Source organism: Neolamprologus multifasciatus, chromosome 2 (assembly GCF_963576455.1).
Source record: "Neolamprologus multifasciatus chromosome 2, fNeoMul1.2, whole genome shotgun sequence".
NCBI lineage: Eukaryota > Metazoa > Chordata > Actinopteri > Cichliformes > Cichlidae > Neolamprologus > Neolamprologus multifasciatus.
In genome coordinates this window covers 27177090-27198321 of record NC_140440.1, presented here as the reverse complement: position 1 = coordinate 27198321, position 21232 = coordinate 27177090, and the positions used below count along the sequence as shown (strand labels likewise).

Sequence of the window (21232 nt, the reverse complement as noted above, 5' to 3'; positions counted from 1 at the left end):
AACAAAGCTCTAAAGTTATTAAATATTTAATACTTTAATCTCATTGACTTTTTGTGTCATTTAAAAAAAAACAAACAAACAAAAAAAAAAACAAAGGTTTCCGTGAGCTATCCTTATAATTCCAGATCATACAGCTGGTTTATATATCTCTTTCAATAATCTTTGGCTCCAAAGTCTAATAACTACTTTGTGTTGAGCATTTAGGATTATTAAAGTAAGCATGATAGACAGTGGTGAATATATTCTCCAGGCCTACTATTGATACTGATAGTAAAGCAGACAGTCTCATTATTGACAAAATTAATTGTGTTACAGTAGCTGTGAAAAATGCGCAGAAAAATGCACATTGTTTTTTGCATATGCCTGATATTCCGGCATCATACATAACATGATAAAAAACCTAGCTGGATCTTTTATGTTGGAAACAGTTACACAGACTTTGAAGGCTACTACTTTTGTGTGCATTTTCTGTTTCACACAGTTTAGTTTTACTTATATCAGCTTTTTGTTAGATTTAAGCACTAAAACCTCAAGATTAAATCTGTCCTATTAATAACCCTTTACCTTGAAAAAAAAAAACAATGGAGGTGTGCCTAAGCAGCTATGTATCTACAGCTTTTTAATAATACTTACTTTTAAACTGTTACCAAATTCTACACCTGAATAGAGAGAAACTGCTTTAATCTGAAAACAGTCATCATCCCAGTCTGTGCTCCTGATAACACTGTCCTGTTGTGGACAGAGAAGTGAAGCAACATAAGAGGTCAGGTAAAACTAAACACTCCAGCTCATCATGTATTTAAAGGGTTAGTTGTATTGGCAATTACAGACCATGTTTGTGTTTCAATCCGATCCTATCATGAAAAAATGGATACAGGAGGCCAACTCAAGGGTTTCATCACAGCAGGATAGATGCAACAGAGCAAGGGAGAAACTGCAAAATGAAGATCAATGATATCTGGGACCTGGAAAGCATGGGAGGGAGATCATGAAGTTGTTTTTTGTTTTTTTTTTGGTACCAGTGTTGGTCACAGTGAGAAGGAAAAGTAACAGGTGAGTACATGTGAGAGAGTATACCCCTATTATACTGCTGTAATGGTTTCTAGAGCAGTAAGACTGTTATGGACATGAATGCAACATACTGTTGGACAGCTAATTATAGGGAAGGGTCAAAATATAACCAAGAAAAATAACAGAGACACTCTTCATGCTAAAAGCTGCATCTGCACCTGTGGTTTGAGTAGTGACCCTTGCTGCTGCTTCATTTCCTTGTGGTTACAGTGACAAACCTTTCTTTTATGTTGAAACATGTAACCTCAACAAATTGGACTTTTAAAACTCACCGAGCAACACAACAATCATTAATGTCTGTAAATGTGTTTTGAGCAAGTAATATGTTATTAAAATGTGTCAAATAAAATATTTATAGCTTAATTATAAATTATAATGACTGTCATGTCTGTGTTAAACTGGCATCAAAGTGTTCATAAACTTCTTTTTTGGTTAATTTTATTTAAATGTAAATATTAAAGTCCATTAATTAGTTGGACAATAAAATGACATGACTTGGTTTGGGATTTTAGTGTCACTAAATTGATAAACAACTTCTCTCTCTTCTCTCTCTTCTCTCTCTGCAGTTCTATTATAGCTACATCCTGCCTATTGTGATCAATGGAAACCAATGACAACTGTGTTCTGTAGTTAAGATTAAAAAACTGTGAAGCAGTCGCATCCTGGATGGTCTGTATTTACCACAGGAAACATGGTCAGTGTAGGCTGGGCCTGTTTGTATCTTGGTAAAGTATAGGAGGTTGCCTGAAAGTTGCCTGCTGAGTCAAAAGAGGCTGAATAGTAAAGAAGCATAGAAGCTATGTTTGGATTGTAGGTGATGTTATAGGATACTCTTAACGTGAGCTGTGTATAATTATTTAAAACCTGCATCAGGTGTGGCATTAGGTACAGTTACTGAATACATTTCGAAACCTGGTGTTTTATACATAAACACAAAGCTGAGAACTAAAGCAAAGTTGAAAATCAACTCAAAGACACTTTAAAGTGATCACCTCAGTGATTCGTCTGTAAAAACATGAACAGGGTTAGCTGGTGAACCAGTGCTTCAAACCCAACTGATCATACTGTTACTTGATGAGGGTTCTTTTCTAGCTCTGCATTAGCATGGTGTTAGTGCAGTTTTCTGGAAAGAGCAGAAGTTGTGTTGGCAGTACAATGCTGTTTTTTCTGCCCAGGATGCAGTTTACATTTTCCTGTTCTGCACATGTCCTGTCATGCAACAACACTAAAAGTAATGACCAGAAAGCCACTTCTCAAAACCTGTAGATCATGGGTGTCGCACTAGCACAGGCTTCAATATCGCAGACTCAACAGCTTTGGTAAATGTGAGTCCAATTTTAGACTTTAAACTGTATTTTACAGGAAAAGACCGGTCCTTATGACCATTCAGACTACATCAAAGTAATTAAGTAAGAGATAAATGACAGACACATTCATGCTTTTCACTATTTATGGTAGAATTTACCTTTTTTTTTTTTTTTTTAAGTGATCCTTGAATAAATTTATCTTTTTATAGTTACAGGACAGTCTGGGAAGAACATTCTCTCTAGACTTCTCTTATTTACTACACCAGAATTTCTTTACCATGTAGAAAAGCTGACATCCACTGACATCCATCTGCAAGATTAATGTATAATTTAACTTTTTTGAACAGACAGGGAATATGTCTGTGAAGGTTCTCAGTCATGCAGGTCATCGTAATCTAAGGAGCTTGGAAAGAAAAAAGCATCTGGACTTCTTTAAGTTGCTTGAAGAAATTTCACTTCTCATCCAAGAAGCTTCTTCAGTTCTAGGATCAAATGGTGGAGAGTCCCAGATTTAAGCCCTGTGGGAGTATGATAATATTCTGTCATCCATTGAGCATCTGGTGAAGACATGTAATCACCACATTGACGGGTTATTGGTACTTAAAACTAACTAATGAACCAGTTTAACACACGTCTGGAGAAATGTATGCAAGTACATTGACAATACATAAATGTGTAAATGGTGTCATATTACTGGTGTAAAAATGCTATGTCAAAATACAGTGTTGTAAACAAAGTTTATGTTAATAAAGTATGTTGTTTTAAATGCTATTTAGATGTTCATACAATAGCTATTCGTACGAGCTAAGAACATGTGAGACTTCCAGATACAGAAGGACAAAATGGTGATGGCTAACCAACCAGACATAGTGGTGATAGACAAACAGAAGAAGACGGCCATAGTGATAGATAGCGGTTCCGAATGACAGCAACATCAGGAAGAAGGAAAACGAGAAACCTGGGAAATGCCAAGGAGTCAGAGAAGAGCTCGAGAAGATGTGGAGGGTGAAGGTAACCTTGGTCCCAGTGGTAATTGGACCGCTAGGTGCAGCGAGTGAGTGGCTCCAGCAGATCCCAGGAACAACATCTGAGATCTTTGTCCAGAAGAGCACAGTCCTAAGAATATATAAGACATTACACAGGACCCTCAAGCTTCCAGGCCTCTGGTAGATACCTGAGCTTGAAGGATAGACCGCATGCAGGGGAGAGAGGGGTACATTAAAAAAAACATCAGTCAAAAGTACTGGAGCATCCAGCTGATTTTTGCAAGTTTATTTCAGAAAGTTTTTTTTAGTTCTACTCAACTATTGAGTGTCTTACATTCACTTACTATTTAAAGAAATGATTCCTTTAAAATGAATTTTGATCTCCTAACTGATGCATGAACTGACACTGAATATGACAAAAATACACTCCAAATGCATCTGACCTAGGGATGGGTACCGGTATCCGGTGCCATGATGGCACCGGTTCTGACATAAACGGTAGTAACCAGACCGAAAAGCAGCGCACATTTTGGTGCTTTATTTCGGTGCTTTTTTTTCCTGAGCTGTGATACACTTTAGATTCTAGCCAATCATTTTACGTTTCAGAGGATAGAAGGCGGGTCCAGGTACGTACGTTCTTTTAGAGCAGAGCTACAGATTAAAAATGGCCAAGGCGAAGCGGTCAAAAGTCTGGCTGTACTTCACAGCAAAAGATACAAACTCAGCAGCCTGCAACAAGTGCTTTAAGCTGATACTGTGATACTGTCAAAGGAGGTAACACGTCGAATCCGATGAAACACCTGGCGACGCATAGCGTTTTTTTTAAAAGCCGAGAAATGCGCCGTATTTGATAGCTTGCTGCGAGACCTCACACCAAGCACATCTACTGCGGGTGTGGTGCCTGTTATCGGACCCGGAGTTTGCAACATCCTCCAAAAACCCGAAGAGTAGAGTCCTGGCCCCTAGCCCTGCCAGTGTAGCAGAAATGATGACGGATGATGATGGCAGCAGCAGCCGTTCTTCTCTGCGTGAGTAGCTTAATGTTGTTTGTGTGAGTACGCTAACCACGTTATTACATTAATGCACGTAAGGTGAACTAGCAAACATCATCATAGCTACATGCGGCTGTCTTCTTGTTTGATGGCAGATACTCCCTTCACCCTGGCCAAAAAGGCTAAAATGACCAAAGAAAAAGTGGAAAACAGCTAAACATGAGAGGTTTTTGGATAAAGTTTGTGTTTTTTCCATTGTTTAAGCACTGCTTCCAGCCAAGAGTGATACCATATATGCCCCATAGCTGCAGAAAAGGCTAACATTGTTATCTTTTTACAAAAAAAAACAACTGAACTGGTGAGAGGTTTTTGGACCAATTTTGAGTTCTCCATTCTTTAAGCGCCAGTTTGAGCACCGTTTAAGCACCGGCACCGTTTCAAAAGTACCGGTTTGGCACCGGTATCGGATAAAACCTAAACGATACCCATCCCTAATCTGACCTCAGTGAAGCCATCAGCAATAAACAAGCCAGTACAAGAAGTTGAGAAGAGACAAGCAGACAACATGTGTCATCACCAGATGGGATTGATAACAGAATATTATCAGTATTATTTTCACTATGATAACCAGAGTAAAATGTCCAATTTCCAATTAATTATGGACAGGTGTTAGTGTTGGGTTTCTCTAATACTGTGAGGCTTTGAACTTGATGGGTAAAGTAATTTTAGGTGGTGTGATAAAATTTAAATAATAATAATTACCGAATAAAAACAAATTGAACTGAATATTGCCAGAGTAACCCGTCAATGAAAAGTTTGAAGCAGTATTATTATTTCGTACCACTAGAGGGAGCCCTTATATGAAAATGCTGGTTGATAGTTATTGTGTTATGTTCAAGTTATACAATGAAATAATAAGAACTGTATTTATTAATTTGCATGAAGTGTTTTTGTGGATTGTACGCCTTTATTGCAAAAAAGGCTTTCACTTCGGTAGCCTCAGAATCTTATCTCTGCTTTTCGCAGATGATGTGGTTCTCTTGGCTTCATTGGGTGAAGGCCTCCAGCTCGCACTGGAACGGTTCACAGCCGAGTGTGAAGCAGCGGGAATGAGGATCAGCACCTCCAAATCTGAGGCCATGGTTCTCAGCCGGAAAAGGGTGGAGTGCCCACTCCGGGTCGGGGATGAGTTCCTGCCCCAAGTGGAGGAGTTCAATGTTTAAACCTTGAGTGTTAAATATCTGAAATGATCCCCTATCAATTAGTGAATATTGTGTACAATACTGTTCATGGATAGTTAATGTCCAACATGCTATCTGACAAGACCTGTTTGGAATACATAAATGATTTGGATGAGTGAGTGACTACTTTCGGTAATATACACATGTTGCAGAAAATAAACATTACCCCAAATATTTTTAGGCAGAAAAAAATTATACTTAAAAAATTTGAAAATGGTCAGACCTGAATACCATGAAAGGGTTCATTTCACTGCTCACACATGTATTCAATTTATATTCAACCACTAGATGTTGCTTTTGAAGACCTTTTTTTTTGACAGTGTTTTTTTTTCTTGATAGTAAAACGGGGATCAAATATGATGTCACTTCCTTTCATCCTCTCAGCGAATGAAAAGTGAAGTACAAGCTGACAGCAGCGTGTAGCGCAGCACACACACTTCTGTTATTGAAGGAAAAGTTGCTGACTGGATCATAAGGGGCTGTACAGTGAGCAGACATGGAAGCTGTCATTGGACTGTTGTTTATGTTACTCGGTGTCTCTTATGGTGAGCTACTAAACGTTTTGTTCTTCTTCATTAATGCTTAATTTTATAATAAAAAAAGAGGTTTTGCTGCCACGTGATCTAGCACCATCAATAAAATTAAGCTGAATTCATCAAAGGATTTGTTGAACTGCAGTTTATGAGTTTTATTTTAACACTTTACTTTACTACTACTTTACTTCTATTACTTATATTTGACTAAATTAAATTCAGTCACTGATTTTATCATCTGGGTTTGATTTTGACTTTGTTTATTTGTTCACTTTTTTTTCGCAGGTGTGAACACTCATTGTGATGGCAGACAGGATGGAGCTCAGTGTTATGTAGCTTTGGGAGGAACTGTGGACATCCAGTTGATCAATAGCACCTCTGAAATACCTAGATACCAGCTGTTAAAGGATTCATTAAAAATACTAGCAGGGAGAAATAATACAGTTATTTCTAATGCCATAGAGCATAGGTCTCTCATTTTTCCTAGTAATGGAACATTTAGGATCAATGACCTGAGTAGGAATGACATTGGTAAATATACCCTTGAAACCTTTGATTCAGATGGAAGAAAATCAGGCGAGCGGACTCTATATTTGTTTACTCAAGGTAATTTTTTTTATATAAATATAAGATTTTTTGGTAATCTTTACATATATATACAGAGAAAGCAGAAAATGCTATATATATATATATATATATATATATATAGCATTTTCTGCTTTCTCTGTTCTTTTTTAGAGACTATCAGAATGAATTTGAACAAGATAATAGCAAATGCAGTTTTATCTTATTTTATATTTAATTTTTTTTAACTATTTACCTAATATGGAGCTGAAAAATACAGCTTTGAGAGGTGAACTTGTTAAATAATAAGTAAAAGTTAAAAAAAAAAAAAGAATAAATTGTTTACTTTTTTGTTTTTCTTTACAGGTGTGGAAACTTACTGTGATGGCAGACAGGATGGAGCTCAGTGTTATGGAGCTTTTGGAGGAACTGTGAACATCCAGCTGATGAACAGCACCTCAGAAATAACTAGATACCAGTTGTTAAAGGATTCATTAAAAATACTAGATGTGAAAGGGGATAAGGTTATTTCTAATACCATTGCACATAGATATCTCATTTTTCCCAGCAATGGGACATTTAGGATCAATGGCCTGAGCAGGACTGACATTGGTAAATATACCCTTGAAACCTTTGATTCAGATGGCAGGACATCAGATGTTTGGACTCTACATTTGTTTATTCAAGGTAACATTTTCCCTGTTGGGAAGTGATGCTGCTAATTTACATACATTTAAAAAGATTGGCAGCATTTTTGCACAACTGTCCCCTGTTTCAGGAGTACTCAAACCTTTTCTTTGTGGGTTAAAATTTCCTCCATTTTCACTTCCTGCATTCATTTTCAATGAATAACTGTCACATGAGAGCAGCTTGCGAAAGTCAGTTTTTTAGACCCTAAGAACAGCAAAAAAATTGAGGTTTTGCATAACAGTTAGATACATATTCTCTTTTTGATTTCCAGCAGGCCTGAGTAAACAACAAACTACTACTAAAACAAAAAGACAGTAGCCACAAAACCACTATTTCTGTTGATGGAATTCAGTCATTAATTTGTGCCCACCTGTGGGAACCGTGTAAAAATAATCATAAATAATCATGAAGCTTACAAATTTCTGTTCATTGTAAACATTTGCATATGCTACTGCAGTCTTTCTGGTAGTAACTTAACACTCAAAAGTTTGACAGTTTTGCTTTTGTCTAATTTTTTATTTGCAGGTGTGGAAACTTACTGTGATGGCAGACAGGATGGAGCTCAGTGTTATGGAGCTTTGGGAGGGACCGTGGACATCCAGCTAGTGAACAGCACCTCTGAAATACCTAGATACTACTTGTTAAAGGATTCATTAAATATACTACATGTGAGAGGGAATAAGGCTATTTATAATACCATAGCACACAAATCTCTAATCTTACCCAGTAATGGAACATTTAGAATCAGTGATCTAAGCAGGACAGACAGTGGTAATTATAGCCTTATAACCTTTGATTCAGAAGGCAGATCATCAGGCGAGCAGACTTTACAGTTGCTTATTCAAGGTAATTCCTTTCCTTTTCTTCTCAATAAAGCTATTAATAGATTTAATTTAACAATGTTTTGCTGATCTATACAATAAATATAAAAAATGTTCAGATACATGTATTTTGTGCTTTCATTGTTCTTCATTTGAGACTGTAAAGAATTTTCACAATTCTGGTTTTTAAATCTAAACTCATCTGTCTGTGTTTCTCTCAGCTCCTGTGTCCTCTGTCCTGCTGGTCTCTGAGTGTCTGTCCCAGGGAGAGAGGAGGGTGTCCTGCTCCTCTGAGGGAGGGGACAGTCCTCAGTACAGCTGGACTCTGGATGGACGCAGGCTGACAGATGCTGAGCTCCTTCCTGGAAACAATGAGACTAACATCATCATTCTGAAACATCACATCTCAGGACATCTGGTCTGCTCAGTCAAGAACAATGTCAATAGTGTCTCCAAAGAACAGGAGATATCTACCTGTGTTGAGTGAGAACATTGTAAGCAGTATCTAATAATGAATCAGCAGTTCAGTCACTGTAGTTTCACAGCAATCCAGGTCACGGTAGTCTTGAGAGCTAGAGATACTTGTACTTCACTCTGCCACACAAGGTGCCCAAGTGCTACAGCCTGTATTAAGAATAAGTAAAAGGACTGTTCAGCTCCAAAACTGTTGCTAATTTTGACCTCACGTGTGAGATGTCTTGTAGACATTGTGAGATATTGCTTGTGCCTTGTGCAGAGTGTCCTACCTCAGCAGAAGGTGATATTATCATTATTCATGCCAGTATTTATAACTTTACTAATTATAGAATTATCTGTTTGTGTCTCAGAAAATCACACACAAATTATCACATACATACGTTCACTCCTATCTGCAAAAAATTCAAATTAAGGCTGGCAAGAAACAGAGACACAATGTTGTTCATTTTGTCTGTATGAATTTATTAAAGACAGTTAATTGAACTCCTGGATTGCTTCAGTCTTTCTGACAGTAGATTTAGGCCAGACTTGTATACCACCAGCATTTCAACATATCTTTCACATGCAGCATTTCTCACACCTGGGACTTTATATGAGTCAATTAGCCACAGAAAACATTTGGAAGCACTGCTGCTTCTTTAAAGATCAAAATACCTCTTAACTAAATTTTCTGAGCACATTCCTACTAGACCTCACATCATCGGAAGGAAATCTTTCGGCAACACCTACTTTTGAGTGTACTCAAACTTTTTGGTTTCAGTTTGAATCAACACACTATTTCGATTCCTCCGTCAGAGGATTGTGGCTGTGGATAATACATGGATGCTCAACCTACTCTGCACCACATGCAGCTAAATGCTTTCTCTGATAAATGTTTCAGCTACATTGACACCAAAATTTTTTACCATCTCATACCACACCTATATTCATTTTATAATTTTATCGTGTTGTATTAGGTTTTAATCATTTTTTGGTATTTTCTTTAACAGGTTGTTATGTGATAACATATAGCAACTACCAAATTACAGTACCATATTTTAATATGTGACTCAATATCCAAGCTGCTGATTTGCTGATTGCAATTCTTTTTCATATGAATTTTTTTTTAAAAAAGCATTTCCACATGAAACAGGAATCTGTGTTTTACTGCAGTCAGTCTGAATTACTGAACTGAGATGATGATGGTAAATCATCCTGAATGTTTCTGTGTCATTTGTGTCAAATCATTATATTCCATTTTTGTCCAGTGGAAATACCCAACGATCTACCTGGGAACCCACTGAAGATGTGCCTTTCACTACTTAGACATACTTGCACAAACACTCACACATAAACAGAGTTAAAAATAATAATAATTTGCTTGCTGTTTTCAGATGCAAATTGCCCTTATTTACTTTTCTGAACAGAAATTGAATGTTATGCTTTATCAGTATCTGACTTCTCAGGGAAACTGGCTCAAATTTGGATATAAAAATGTGACATTAGTTTGTTATTTGCCAAATAAGGCAAAGAAGACTTTTTTTTGTCCCATGTCCCAATCCATTAGTCAAGGGAATAAACAAACATGGAGACAAGTAGACAAAACACAGGGAGATCAAACAAACAGGAGACGCTGAAGATATAACACAGATGAGACAAAGACAGACTGGACATGAGAAAGAGATCAGATATAAAAGGAAACGAACTGAAAACCTGAAACATAAGCATGCAAAACTCGAAGTCCCTTAGAAACTAAATATACGTATCTCATAGTTCCATTAATGAATAACGTCAAGCAAACCTTAAACCCTGGGTCAAAGATCCAGGACCATGACAGACGTACCAGGCATTTTCCAGGTGGGCTGATGCACTTGTGGGCTGATGGGTCAATAATCTTTTCTCTGTGTTGATGTAATTATACAGGCTACAGCTGACATTAAGGGCTGCTGTGCATTATTTTCATGAGCAAATGCAATACCCAATCAAATATCCTAATGCAACCAGTCCCTTCCATGTGCATTCATGCACTATGCCGAACACAGTTTAGTGTGGTAGGAGTAGAGAATAAAGATGGATAAAAAAAGCGAAAAAGTGGAGCTGAAAAGCTAAGAAAGAAAGAGAAAAAAATAGAAATAAATGCATCAAAAGGTGTCAAATTAACCACCATGCTAGCCACCGTGGCTACAGCAGCTGCTGCACCATTAACAGCAGTGTCAGCAAACCTACGCAGTCACAGGAAGCTGCTATTGCTAGCATGAATAACTACAAGTACAATGAAAGACAGTTTGGCATCTCTCCATTGGCAGTATGTAGATTTTTACATTAAAATTACTTTTATCTTTTATTTGAAAGTTACACAGATATATACAGTTGTATAAAGGTTATATATGCTGTGAGGTGCAATATAAGCAGCAATGTAATTATATATATATATATATATATATATATATATATATATATATATATATATATATATATATATATATATTAGGGGTGCAACAATACTCGTATTGGTATTGAACCGTTCGATACAGTGCTTTCGGTTCGGTACTCATATGTACGCATATATCAAACAATACAAAATTTTTATTTTATTTTATCAACTTTTCTTCTGACGATGCTGTCTGTGTTGAGGGCTCAGTGGATCTGTGTTCGACTACTCCACCTAGGCTGCACCGTCGAGCGCAGATTCACTGAGTGCAGCGCAAGCTAGCGAGACAGAAGTTAAGCTCGTTGCAACATGGCAAATTGAACCTCCCCCACCCTCATTCAGATCTGGTGTTTGGAACTATTTTGGTTTTCATGTGAAGCAAGACCCTGATGGTAAGCGCGTCATGGACAAAAGTAAAACAGTATGTCGGATGTGTCACGCAATGCTCAATTACAATGGTGGGAACTAGTGCATTAGCGCAATTAGCTCGTTAACGTGTTGACGCCGTCCAGCCCCACACGCGGGGCGATCCGCGGTAACTCGTTAACAGAGATTTGCGGCGTTATGGCGTTAACGTCATTTCAACGAGATTAATGCTGACAGCACTAGTGGGAACACATTGAATATGACTGCACATTTACTATGGAACGCCAGGACTGCCATAATGAATTAATTAAATACACCATTAAATAATTAATTAAATGTGTCAATAATTAATTAAAATGGGAAATAATTAATTAAATAAATAGTTATGACACATGTAATTAATTAATTATTGACACATTTAATTAATTATTTATGTATTTCACATTTTAATTAATTATTGACACATTTAATTAATTATTTATTGACACATTTAATTAATTATTTATGTATTTCACATTTTAATTAATTATTGACACATTTAATTAATTATTTAATGATATATTTATTTATTTCATTTTGGCAGTCCTGGCGCCTGGCTCTCATCATGAAATAATTTTATCTGTCAACCTCACCCATCAAACGCAGGGGGCGGGGTTAACGCTGCCCATGCAGCTTCTCTAACATTTGATTGGTTGCCGTGCAAAGTAAGTCAAAACAGGTCGATCCTAGATAATCGATTGCTTGTGTAGACTTGGGGCAGCCAGGTATCCCAGAATGCATTTCAAATCACAGGCAGCAATGTTGGTGGTGTAGTTTTAAAATACCCCGTTTTTCTGTCACCAACTACACTTTTAACCGTGTTTTAGCCGCGAATGTCGCGTTGTAATCTTCACATGTCGGGTCAGGTTGTCAACCTTTGCAAACATGTTCTATACATGTTTGCAAAGGTGCTCAGATGTTTTCAGAGATTTCAGTAGCTCTGCTAACAGTCAGCATGCAGAGTGCACCGAGGGGGTTACGTTAACCGGTTTGTTTACATATTCCACTCTCCGTGTTCCACGTGTTGCATTCGCAGATTCTCATTTTCACCGAACGATCGTCTCTTTCCACCTGGTCTTGTGTCTCTGTGCTTCTGTAACATAAAGAACGAGCTGACATTTTTCTCACGAAACCAGCGATCAGCTCAACAGACCCTCAGTTTACCTGCATGCATCCTCCTCCTCACCTGTCAGCTGTTTAACACCTGCTGCTAATTCAAGAAACACGCCAACGTTATCTGGTGATAGTCACAGTTTAACTGGGCAGCCGGTGCTCGATATTACGCAACGTCAGCACATTTTTCTGCACAAGATAAGTAAATATAGTTTTTCCCGAGCGCAGAGCTGCTGGAGCTTGTTTCCCAACAGAGCACTTTATTGGCGAACCCACTTCATCAGCGGCTGATGTCCAATCACCGGCACAGCTTTGAAACCTCACCTGAGTTTTAGCTCTCAGTGGTTAAACGCTGGACTTAATTCACTCAGGTTCTGTCTGTCGGGTCACGTTTACTTCGCTGTTTTATTTACAACTGAGCAAATCGGTTTGGCTGAGGTTAAAGTTACGTTTCATAACTGCACAGTTTTACAGACGTTTAATGGTTCACTGGCACATGTGTTAGACTGAACCATTCGCTTTTCTTTATCTGGTGTGTTTTGGATTTAACAGTAAATTTTGAGATTAAACTGACTTTTAAAATGTTTTTATACAAAGAGGAAAGAGAAGGCGCATTTCCACCGAGAGGAGCAGAGTTTCCAACTACATGTTCATAATGCAGACTGCAACCTGGACAGAAATATTATATCATCTGTTTTTAATAGGTTTTCTAAGCACCAGCGATCTGTTAGAATTTTTAGAGTTTACTTAACTAAAAATAAATGAGGTTAACATATAATTTGTGTGATTTTTTTCTCTCTCTCTCTTTTTATTTATTTTTTTTTTTTTTTGCTTTTTCGGTCATGTCTTGTTTAACTGTCAAAGGTTTGTTACAAACTATGAAACACATGGTGCAGACTTCTGGATGTTAGAAGAAAACTAATACTGCTAATAAGGCAGGAAGGTGTCCTTTAAAACTAAACATGTTAGTAGGACTTTAGTATTTATATCATAGTTTATGAAATAGCACGTGTATTTCAGTAATAGCCTACTGATTTCAGTGTAGTGGTGAACAGTCACACAGCTCACGTGGGTGTTATCTGTGATACTCCTTAACTATAATTTATCCAGGTTAACTTCAGTTAACTCTGAGCGGCTGGATCGACGGAGGTCAGACAACAATTTTACATGTATGATCTTAAAACAGGACACAGCCATTATCCGTCCTGGCCTCATATCAAATGTGAACGCAGACTGAGTCTATGTTTGACGATTGCTTTATATCTAATCTTCCTCTCAAACATTTAAACAGTCTGCAGCTGAGGGAATACAAACTCAAATTGTCGGAACAGGTTTGCTCGTTTCTTGCGTTCATTTGGTAATTTATTAAATGTATAACTGTTATAACTGCTGAGTCTCTTACGCTGATGAAAATGCAGAAAACACAGATCACGAACACCTGTTCAACCAATCGCTTTCATTCCACTTTGACAAACTGACGCTTCATCTCTGTTACAGTGTTGCGTTAGACTGCTATATTTTTGTGTTCTTTATGCTGTAGATTTTCACGTCTCTGGAATAGTTGGCAGTACTAAGGATGCTTTTCTGTAAAATCATATTGATATGACCCGTGAATTATTCGTAGATGACAGTTAGATTAGTCAGCTGGGAAACTCTGTGTTACCTCAGAGAGCTGAAGATATCGTGGATATGCTGACCTCGCTCTGTGGTGTACAGGTCCATTTACCCTCATGATTAATATTCACAATAAAAATATTAGCCGAACATCATGAAGTCTGTATGTGTGTCATAGTTTCGAACAACCTTTGTACAGTTAAAGCCAGCAGTTACTACATGAGGAAACACCAACGTTATCTCTTTTATGCGTTTATACACAGGTCACACTGATTACTGAACAAAAACCCAAAGATCAGCTGTTAATCGAATTTATTTGCTCTCTCTCCTCCTTAAACATGTTTTTAATGTTAGTTATAATTCAGAATTATACTGAAACATGTATGACGAACATCAGGAAATAAAACCCTGATAAATATAACCTCAGTAAAAGAAGTCCGTGTCAGCGGGGGTTATTACAGCTGTGTACCGGGGCCTGAGCTTTGTCGGTGGTAATAACAGCTCGTTTGCTTGTGAGGCGAGCGGGTCTATCCACGCTTTGCCGTGAGACTGGGCAGACATCTCCGAAATCGTCGAAGCACTTTTGCAAAGAGGCTCTATCTTGAGAAACCGACCAGACACATGAGGATTAAACCACTACATTCTCGGCTAAAAAAATATTAAAACTGTATTTGGTGACACACATAAACAGGGTTTTCAAAGTTCAGTTCTGTTAGTTTCCACATGCTGGTTGTTGTGTGCTAAAAACAATGGCCACCAGGCCAAAGCAATGGTTTTGAGTCGATCAGCGTTAACCCCGCCCCCTGCGTTTGATGGGTGAGGTTGACAGATAAAATTATTTCATGATGAGAGCCAGGCGCCAGGACTGCCAAAATAAAATAAATAAATATATCATTAAATAATTAATTAAATGTGTCAATAATTAATTAAAATGTGAAATACATAAATAATTAATTAAATGTGTCAATAATTAATTAATTAAATGTGTCAATAATTAATTAAATGTGTCAATAATTAATTAAAATGTGAAATACATAAATAATTAATTAAATGTGTCAATAATTAATTAATTACATGTGTCATAACTATTTATTTAATTAATTATTTCCCATTTTAATTAATTATTGACACATTTAATTAATTATTTAATGGTGTATTTAATTAATTCATTATGGCAGTCCTGGCGTTCCATAATTTACACCGACATCATCCTAGTGCAAAGAAAGTGGAAGCAGACAAAAACAACAAGCACGCATGCTACAAACTTTACCCGAGTCATTTAGACAGCCGTTAGCACATGATTCTCCTCACAGGGACCTGATATGTTTAATATGCTGCTGAGAATATAGCCCAGAAGAAGCGTATAGTATAGCTTTTATTTTGGAAAGAGCCATTTCTCTGTAATAAACTCTGTTTTCCAAAGAGGAGTGATTTCTCGATCTTATAGATTTGTTTATTTCTATTATTTTGTTGTTTCAGCAACATTAAATTTAAAAACTGTACTTTTGAGTTATGATATATATATTTATAATTTTAGTAAATGACAAATTAAAAAGGCACCACCAAAGACACCAAAGTATCGGACCAAACCGTGAATTTTGTGTATCGTTGCACCCCTAATATATATATATATATATATATATATATATATATATATATATATATATATGACTGGTCTGTTAGTTCAAAGTAGCCCTGTACCACTCGAACAGTTTCACTGCACGTCTCTCAGAGTGCTAGCTTCTATCTCTGCTCTGTAATGCAGGAAGTACTCATGTGTGGGTGTCTTTTCTCACAGATGAGTTGTGCCCGGTTCCAGTTGAGCGCTCGTAAGTGGGTCACTGCCTCAGCCTGTGCTGATGTAGGCATTCATTAATTTGGAAGTGGATCATGTTTATCCTTATTTCCTTGATGGTAATTCTTCTTCTGTTAATGTTTAACCATCACTCCAGCTGTTTACTGACGTAAGTAAGAAATTAAATGTTTTTATCTTTTTTAATAAAGTACAAAATATTCAACCTATTTTTCAATTAAAAATTAAAAGTAATTACAAAATTGTAATGTTTGCTTTAACTTGTTTGCAATTTTTAAGTTAATTACATTTACAATACAAGATTCAAGGCATATTACAGATGCATACATTTAGATTACCTAAATTTGTCTTCTTTACACAAATACTGTAGGCAAGTTTGATTACTTGTGAGTCGTGCATCTACATTTTTATATTGAATTCAGCCTGCTTTGATAGATATGAGAATTCAATGTTTTAATATTTTCTGGAAAACATTACTTCATAGTTCCATTTTGTGGCAATGATTTGCAGCATTTTAACAAGCTGGTTTTTCCTTGGTTATTTAAATTTTATTTGTTCTATACTGTTTATCTCCTTTCCTTTCAGAAAGAAAACTCATCCAAACCTACAAACATAAAAAGGCATCACTCCTGCACACCCTGTAAAGAGTGCTAAGCAGTACAGCTCTCCCCACAGGAAGTTCTGAACTATTTGTGAATTAACTTGTCACCGCACATGTTGCCTGTTCTTTCTCAAAAGGATATGTCAAGAATACGTGACATTCATTTTTTTTTATACTTGCATTGATATGCTGTGAAAGTGTCACCCTACAGTGTTCTCTAGAGACTTAGTTTTGCCGATGTAATTAGAGCAGCGATAGAAAAGTAAGATATGTATGTGAATGTATGCTGAAAAAATACTGTCTAAAACAGTAAACAACAGTATATATGTTATACTGATTTATACCCAGCTTTGTTCATAATTTTCTACAGTCATTTTTAAAGATTAAAATCACAACGTGCCTTAATGAAGAGCACGGAGCAGTTTCTTATCATTGTGCTTGTGGCAGGGGGAATTCATGGTAAGATCATCTTCATAAAGTAGCCAAGCATTAGTATTTGTAGTGTGAATAATTTCAGCTCATGTTCATGTGAATGCATCTTTTCCAGCTCACGTTTCAGTTCATGAGACTACATGTGATCTTACCAAGAACACATGCCCATGCGCTCCTCTTCTTAAAGGAACTGTGTATATCCAAGTGATGACTAATGCTAGTGGCCGTGAAATGAAGTGTTTGAAGGTGCTTCCCATGGTGAACATAACTGTGTTCAATATAAAGAAAGAAAAAATAACAACAGACAAGGAATTTAACAACAGACTACAGTTTATAATCAAGAACGGGACACTCAAGATCACAAACCTGAGGAGGAAGGATTCAGGTCAATACAGCATTGAGGTCTTTAATTCAAACGGAGTCCAAGAGAAAAACATTCATTTCACCCTGGATGTTAAAGACAATGGAAAAGTTGAAGGCAAGTTATTGTAACTTATTCTTTATTGTATATTTTTTTAAGCTATTGTAAAGTTAAAGTTAATTGTTCATAATTTCTTGTTTGTTATTGTTACTATTGCCAAACCTCTGCACTTGGGTCCTCTCGTAAATGCTTGATTGCATAGTGTACACTTTAGCAAACAGTAAACAGAAAACCGCAATTTCTGTTTTTGTTAAACATGTGCAAATGCTAAATGAAAAGAAAAACTGTAGTTCTTGTAGGTACTAAACACTCAAAATTGTGTAAATTTTGCTTCCGTTTACTTTGCATTGGCAGGTATGGGAACTTACTGTGATGGCAGCCAGGATGAAACTAAGTGCTATGGAGCTTTGGGAGGAACTGTGGACATCCATCTGGGCAGCATCTCGGAAATACTTGAATACCAATTGTTGAAGGATTCATTAAAAATATTTAATGTGAAAAAGACCATGATCAGTTTTAAAACCACAGAACATAGGTATCTTTTCCTCAGTAATGGGACATTTAGGATCAATAACTTGAGCAGGAGTGACAGTGATAATTATACTCTTCAAGCCTTTGATTCAGATGGAAGAAGATCAGATCAGCGTATTTTACAGTTGTTTATTCAAGGTATTTTTTCTGTTCTGTTGGCAAACTAAATAATATATCACAAACTATCAAATACATGTATTTTGTTCTTTCCTTGTTTCTTTTTAGAGACTATAGAAAATGATTCTGATTTTTAAATCTAAACTCATTTGTCTGTTTTTCTCTCAGCTCCTGTGTCCTCTGTCCTGCTGGTCTCTGAGTGTCTGTCCCAGGGAGAGATGAGGGTGTCCTGCTCCTCTGAGGGAGGGGACAGTCCTCAGTACAGCTGGACTCTGGATGGACGCACACTGACAGATGCTGAGCTCCTTTCTGTAAATAATGAGAGTAACATCATCACTTTGAAACAGCACATCTCAGGAAATCTGGTCTGCTCAGTCAGGAACAACGTCAGTAATGTCTCCAAAGAAGAGAGGATATCTACCTGTGGTGAGTGAGGTCTTTGTAAATAATATCTAATACTGACTCAGCAATTCAGTCAGTGTAGGTTCCCAGTCATCCAGCTCATGGTAGTAGTCTCGAGAGCTTGACAAAAGGCAGAAACTGGTCTTTTTTTTAGATATTTGTACTGCTACTGTAGTGTGAATATGTATCTGCTCTGACTTGCCCTTGGGAAGTTAGTGACCAAAATGGTCAATTTGTACTCCTTTCATAAATCATTTATTTATGGGCTATAAGCTTCATTTTCATTGATTGCATATTAATCAGTTTGACAGTAATAATCACTGATGGCACATTAATAAATTAAAACTTTAATGCAGTGAATTTGTTGATGTAAATTTCTCTATTGTCTCCTTGTGTTTTGCCATAAAAACACATGTTGACTTGTTTTTTTTTATTTCATTTATTTTAGGAGCAGGAATTTTAACACTGATGGGTGGTGTTCTCTTAGCACTGATAGTTTTCTTAGTTGTGGGTGTAGCAGTCATCTGTTCTCGGAGAAAGAAACAAAAAAAAAAACAAACCTACAAAACAGGAAGGTAAAAAAAACTTTGTTCTTTTTATAATTACATATAACAATTTTTCTTTTTGCTGTTTTTTAAATAAACATTTTTTCATTCTTTGCCAAAAGTTTGTTGATACATCAAAAAAGCCAGAAGTGAGCAAAATTAAAAGTCTTTTTTTTTGTGTGTATTTTGGTCAGAATCAGTGAAACCATTTCACAATTTTCAGTCTGCTGAAGAAATGATGGTAAACTTCTGTTTAGACCTCAAACAATTATTTTAATGACTCACTAATGTTACTTTATTCTTCTTGCTTCTCTGCCGAGGAAGAAGATGACCAGGCAATAATGTTTACTGATGTCAGTCTCACACAACAGCAAGGAAAGCAAGTTGTCAAAGAGGGGAGATAGAGGTGGAGACAGAGTAATCCCAAGTCACCCACGTGATTTACCCAGGGTTGTGAGTTTTATGATTTTTTGGGGTTTTACTCATTTTTCAAATTAATTTTGTTCAATGGGGCTTTAGGTTCATTGTGGGTAATGGTGAGTTTGGTGTTCAAGCTCAATAATCTTCTGTTCACATTCTACCTTCTGTTTACCTTTGAGTGTCATCTATAGATCTATATTTTTAGTTCATGGTTTCGTTTATAATGTTAGTTCCTTTTCATTGGGAGTAACCAGGATGGACAAGAGTAGAAATTAGTATATTAGAGGCACAACTCAGGTTGAGCAGTTTGGAGACAACATGGTTGTCATGTTGGACATGCAGAGAGCTGATATGATAGGAGAGGATACTAGGGATAGGAAGACGGACTGCTGGGATGGCCCCTAAAAGTATCAGATGGAAGAAGAAGAGGTATTGCTGACCTGTCCAGACAGTTTATAATAAAACATCAGAGGGTAAACCTCATCTTCTGTTTCTGTCCTCTTATTTTAGTATCTCATTTTCTCCATATACTGTATTGTATATAAATGTAATCATGAACACAGGTTACAAACATTGTACAAACTGCTTTTATTAAAAAATGAATTCATTAAAATATGTGCTGCAGTCTGTGTTCATCAGTCCAGATTTAAATGTAGTGACACAGTAGAATATAACAAAAATAAATAAAAGAATAAAAATGAGGCCTTTCATTTTAAAACCTGCATGTGTGCTTGTGGTTTGTGTAGTAGCAGTTACTATTGCTTCACTTCCTTCTGTGCACAATGACGGGTTTACCTGACATATAACATCAACGAACAGAACTTCAGACAACACTTCAAAACTGAGCAAAATAACAAGCAATAATGTCTGTGAAGGTGCTTCAAGGTTTGACGGAATCTGTTATTTACATTTCTTAAATTAAAAACAATTGTGGCTTAATTACACACTTTTTTTTGTAATTTTTGTGTAAACCAACTTCAAAGTGCTTAAAAACCCCTTTAACTTGTTAATTTAATTTAGCTGTAAATATCAAGTGTCGATGAAAAAGCATAATAAGTTGGACAATATTGCACATAATGTCCTCTTTGTATATATCTATTTACTTACTGTATATAATGTTTTCCTCTCTATATTTTGCACAGTCGAGGAGCGTATCAGGTCACATTTCACTACGTGTTATACTTGTATAACTATGTACGTGAAAAATCCTGAATTGAATCTTGAATAAAATTACAAAATTGGTTTAGGAGTTTTAGAGTTTTAGTATTACTAAATTAATGACTGCAGTCTGTCTTCTCAGTCTCTGCAGTTGTATTGTAGTCACATCCTGCCTGTTCTGAGGTCACACATTCTTATTTAGAAGCTGATCACTAAAACAGGAAACATGGTCAGAGGTTTTGCCTGTTTGCATCTTAGTAAAGTAGAAGGTTTACTTAAAAGCTGCCTGCTCAGTCAAAAGAGGCTGAATAGTGAAGAAACACAGAAACTGTGTTTGTGTAGGTGATACTATTAGTTGTCCTTTGTGGTGAACTGGGTTTAATTATTTGAAACCTGTAGCAACCGTGATATTAAAGACAGTCACTAAATAGATTGTAATGAACGTTATGTGTGAGTTCACTAGGGCAGATCTGTAGTCACTCATTTGCCTGCTTCTCTGTTCTCTTCACCATTGCCACTTTCTCACGCTGTCAGTCTGAATACTGTCATCTTTACTCTAGTCCAATCA

At 36.6% G+C, this 21232-nt stretch overlaps 2 protein-coding genes across 2 annotated transcripts; both read left to right on the top strand.

Moving 5' to 3' along the window:
- The first annotated feature begins 5997 nt into the window (after positions 1 to 5997).
- On the top strand, positions 5998 to 9165 carry LOC146524554 (pregnancy-specific glycoprotein 22-like). Its single transcript, XM_085132972.1, has 5 exons — positions 5998 to 6142; positions 6416 to 6736; positions 7061 to 7381; positions 7910 to 8230; positions 8427 to 9165. The coding sequence occupies exons 1-5, from the start codon at positions 6094 to 6096 to the stop codon at positions 8690 to 8692; spliced, it is 1278 nt and encodes a 425-aa protein (XP_084989098.1). The 5' UTR covers positions 5998 to 6093; the 3' UTR covers positions 8693 to 9165.
- Positions 9166 to 17715: 8550 nt separating this feature from the next.
- LOC146524553 (T-cell surface antigen CD2-like) lies at positions 17716 to 20430 on the top strand. The gene is made up of 4 exons (XM_085133224.1): positions 17716 to 18160; positions 18308 to 18565; positions 18990 to 19116; positions 19411 to 20430. Exons 1-4 carry the CDS (start codon positions 17848 to 17850, stop codon positions 19415 to 19417), a joined length of 705 nt encoding a protein of 234 aa, XP_084989350.1. The 5' UTR covers positions 17716 to 17847; the 3' UTR covers positions 19418 to 20430.
- Positions 20431 to 21232: the final 802 nt, after the last annotated feature.

What these genes read in the sequence shown, in the direction of transcription:
- LOC146524554 (XM_085132972.1), top strand. Translation starts at nt 6,094, where the DNA reads ATGGAAGCTGTCATTGGACTGTTGTTTATGTTACTCGGTGTCTCTTAT. An exon ending in TCTACATTTGTTTATTCAAG is followed by an intron (nt 7,382 to 7,909) that starts GTAACATTTTCC and finishes TTTTATTTGCAG; the next exon opens with GTGTGGAAACTTACTGTGAT. An exon ending in TTTACAGTTGCTTATTCAAG is followed by an intron (nt 8,231 to 8,426) that starts GTAATTCCTTTC and finishes TGTTTCTCTCAG; the next exon opens with CTCCTGTGTCCTCTGTCCTG.
- LOC146524553 (XM_085133224.1), top strand. Translation starts at nt 17,848, where the DNA reads ATGGGAACTTACTGTGATGGCAGCCAGGATGAAACTAAGTGCTATGGA. An exon ending in TTTACAGTTGTTTATTCAAG is followed by an intron (nt 18,161 to 18,307) that starts GTATTTTTTCTG and finishes TTTTTCTCTCAG; the next exon opens with CTCCTGTGTCCTCTGTCCTG. An exon ending in AGAGAGGATATCTACCTGTG is followed by an intron (nt 18,566 to 18,989) that starts GTGAGTGAGGTC and finishes CATTTATTTTAG; the next exon opens with GAGCAGGAATTTTAACACTG.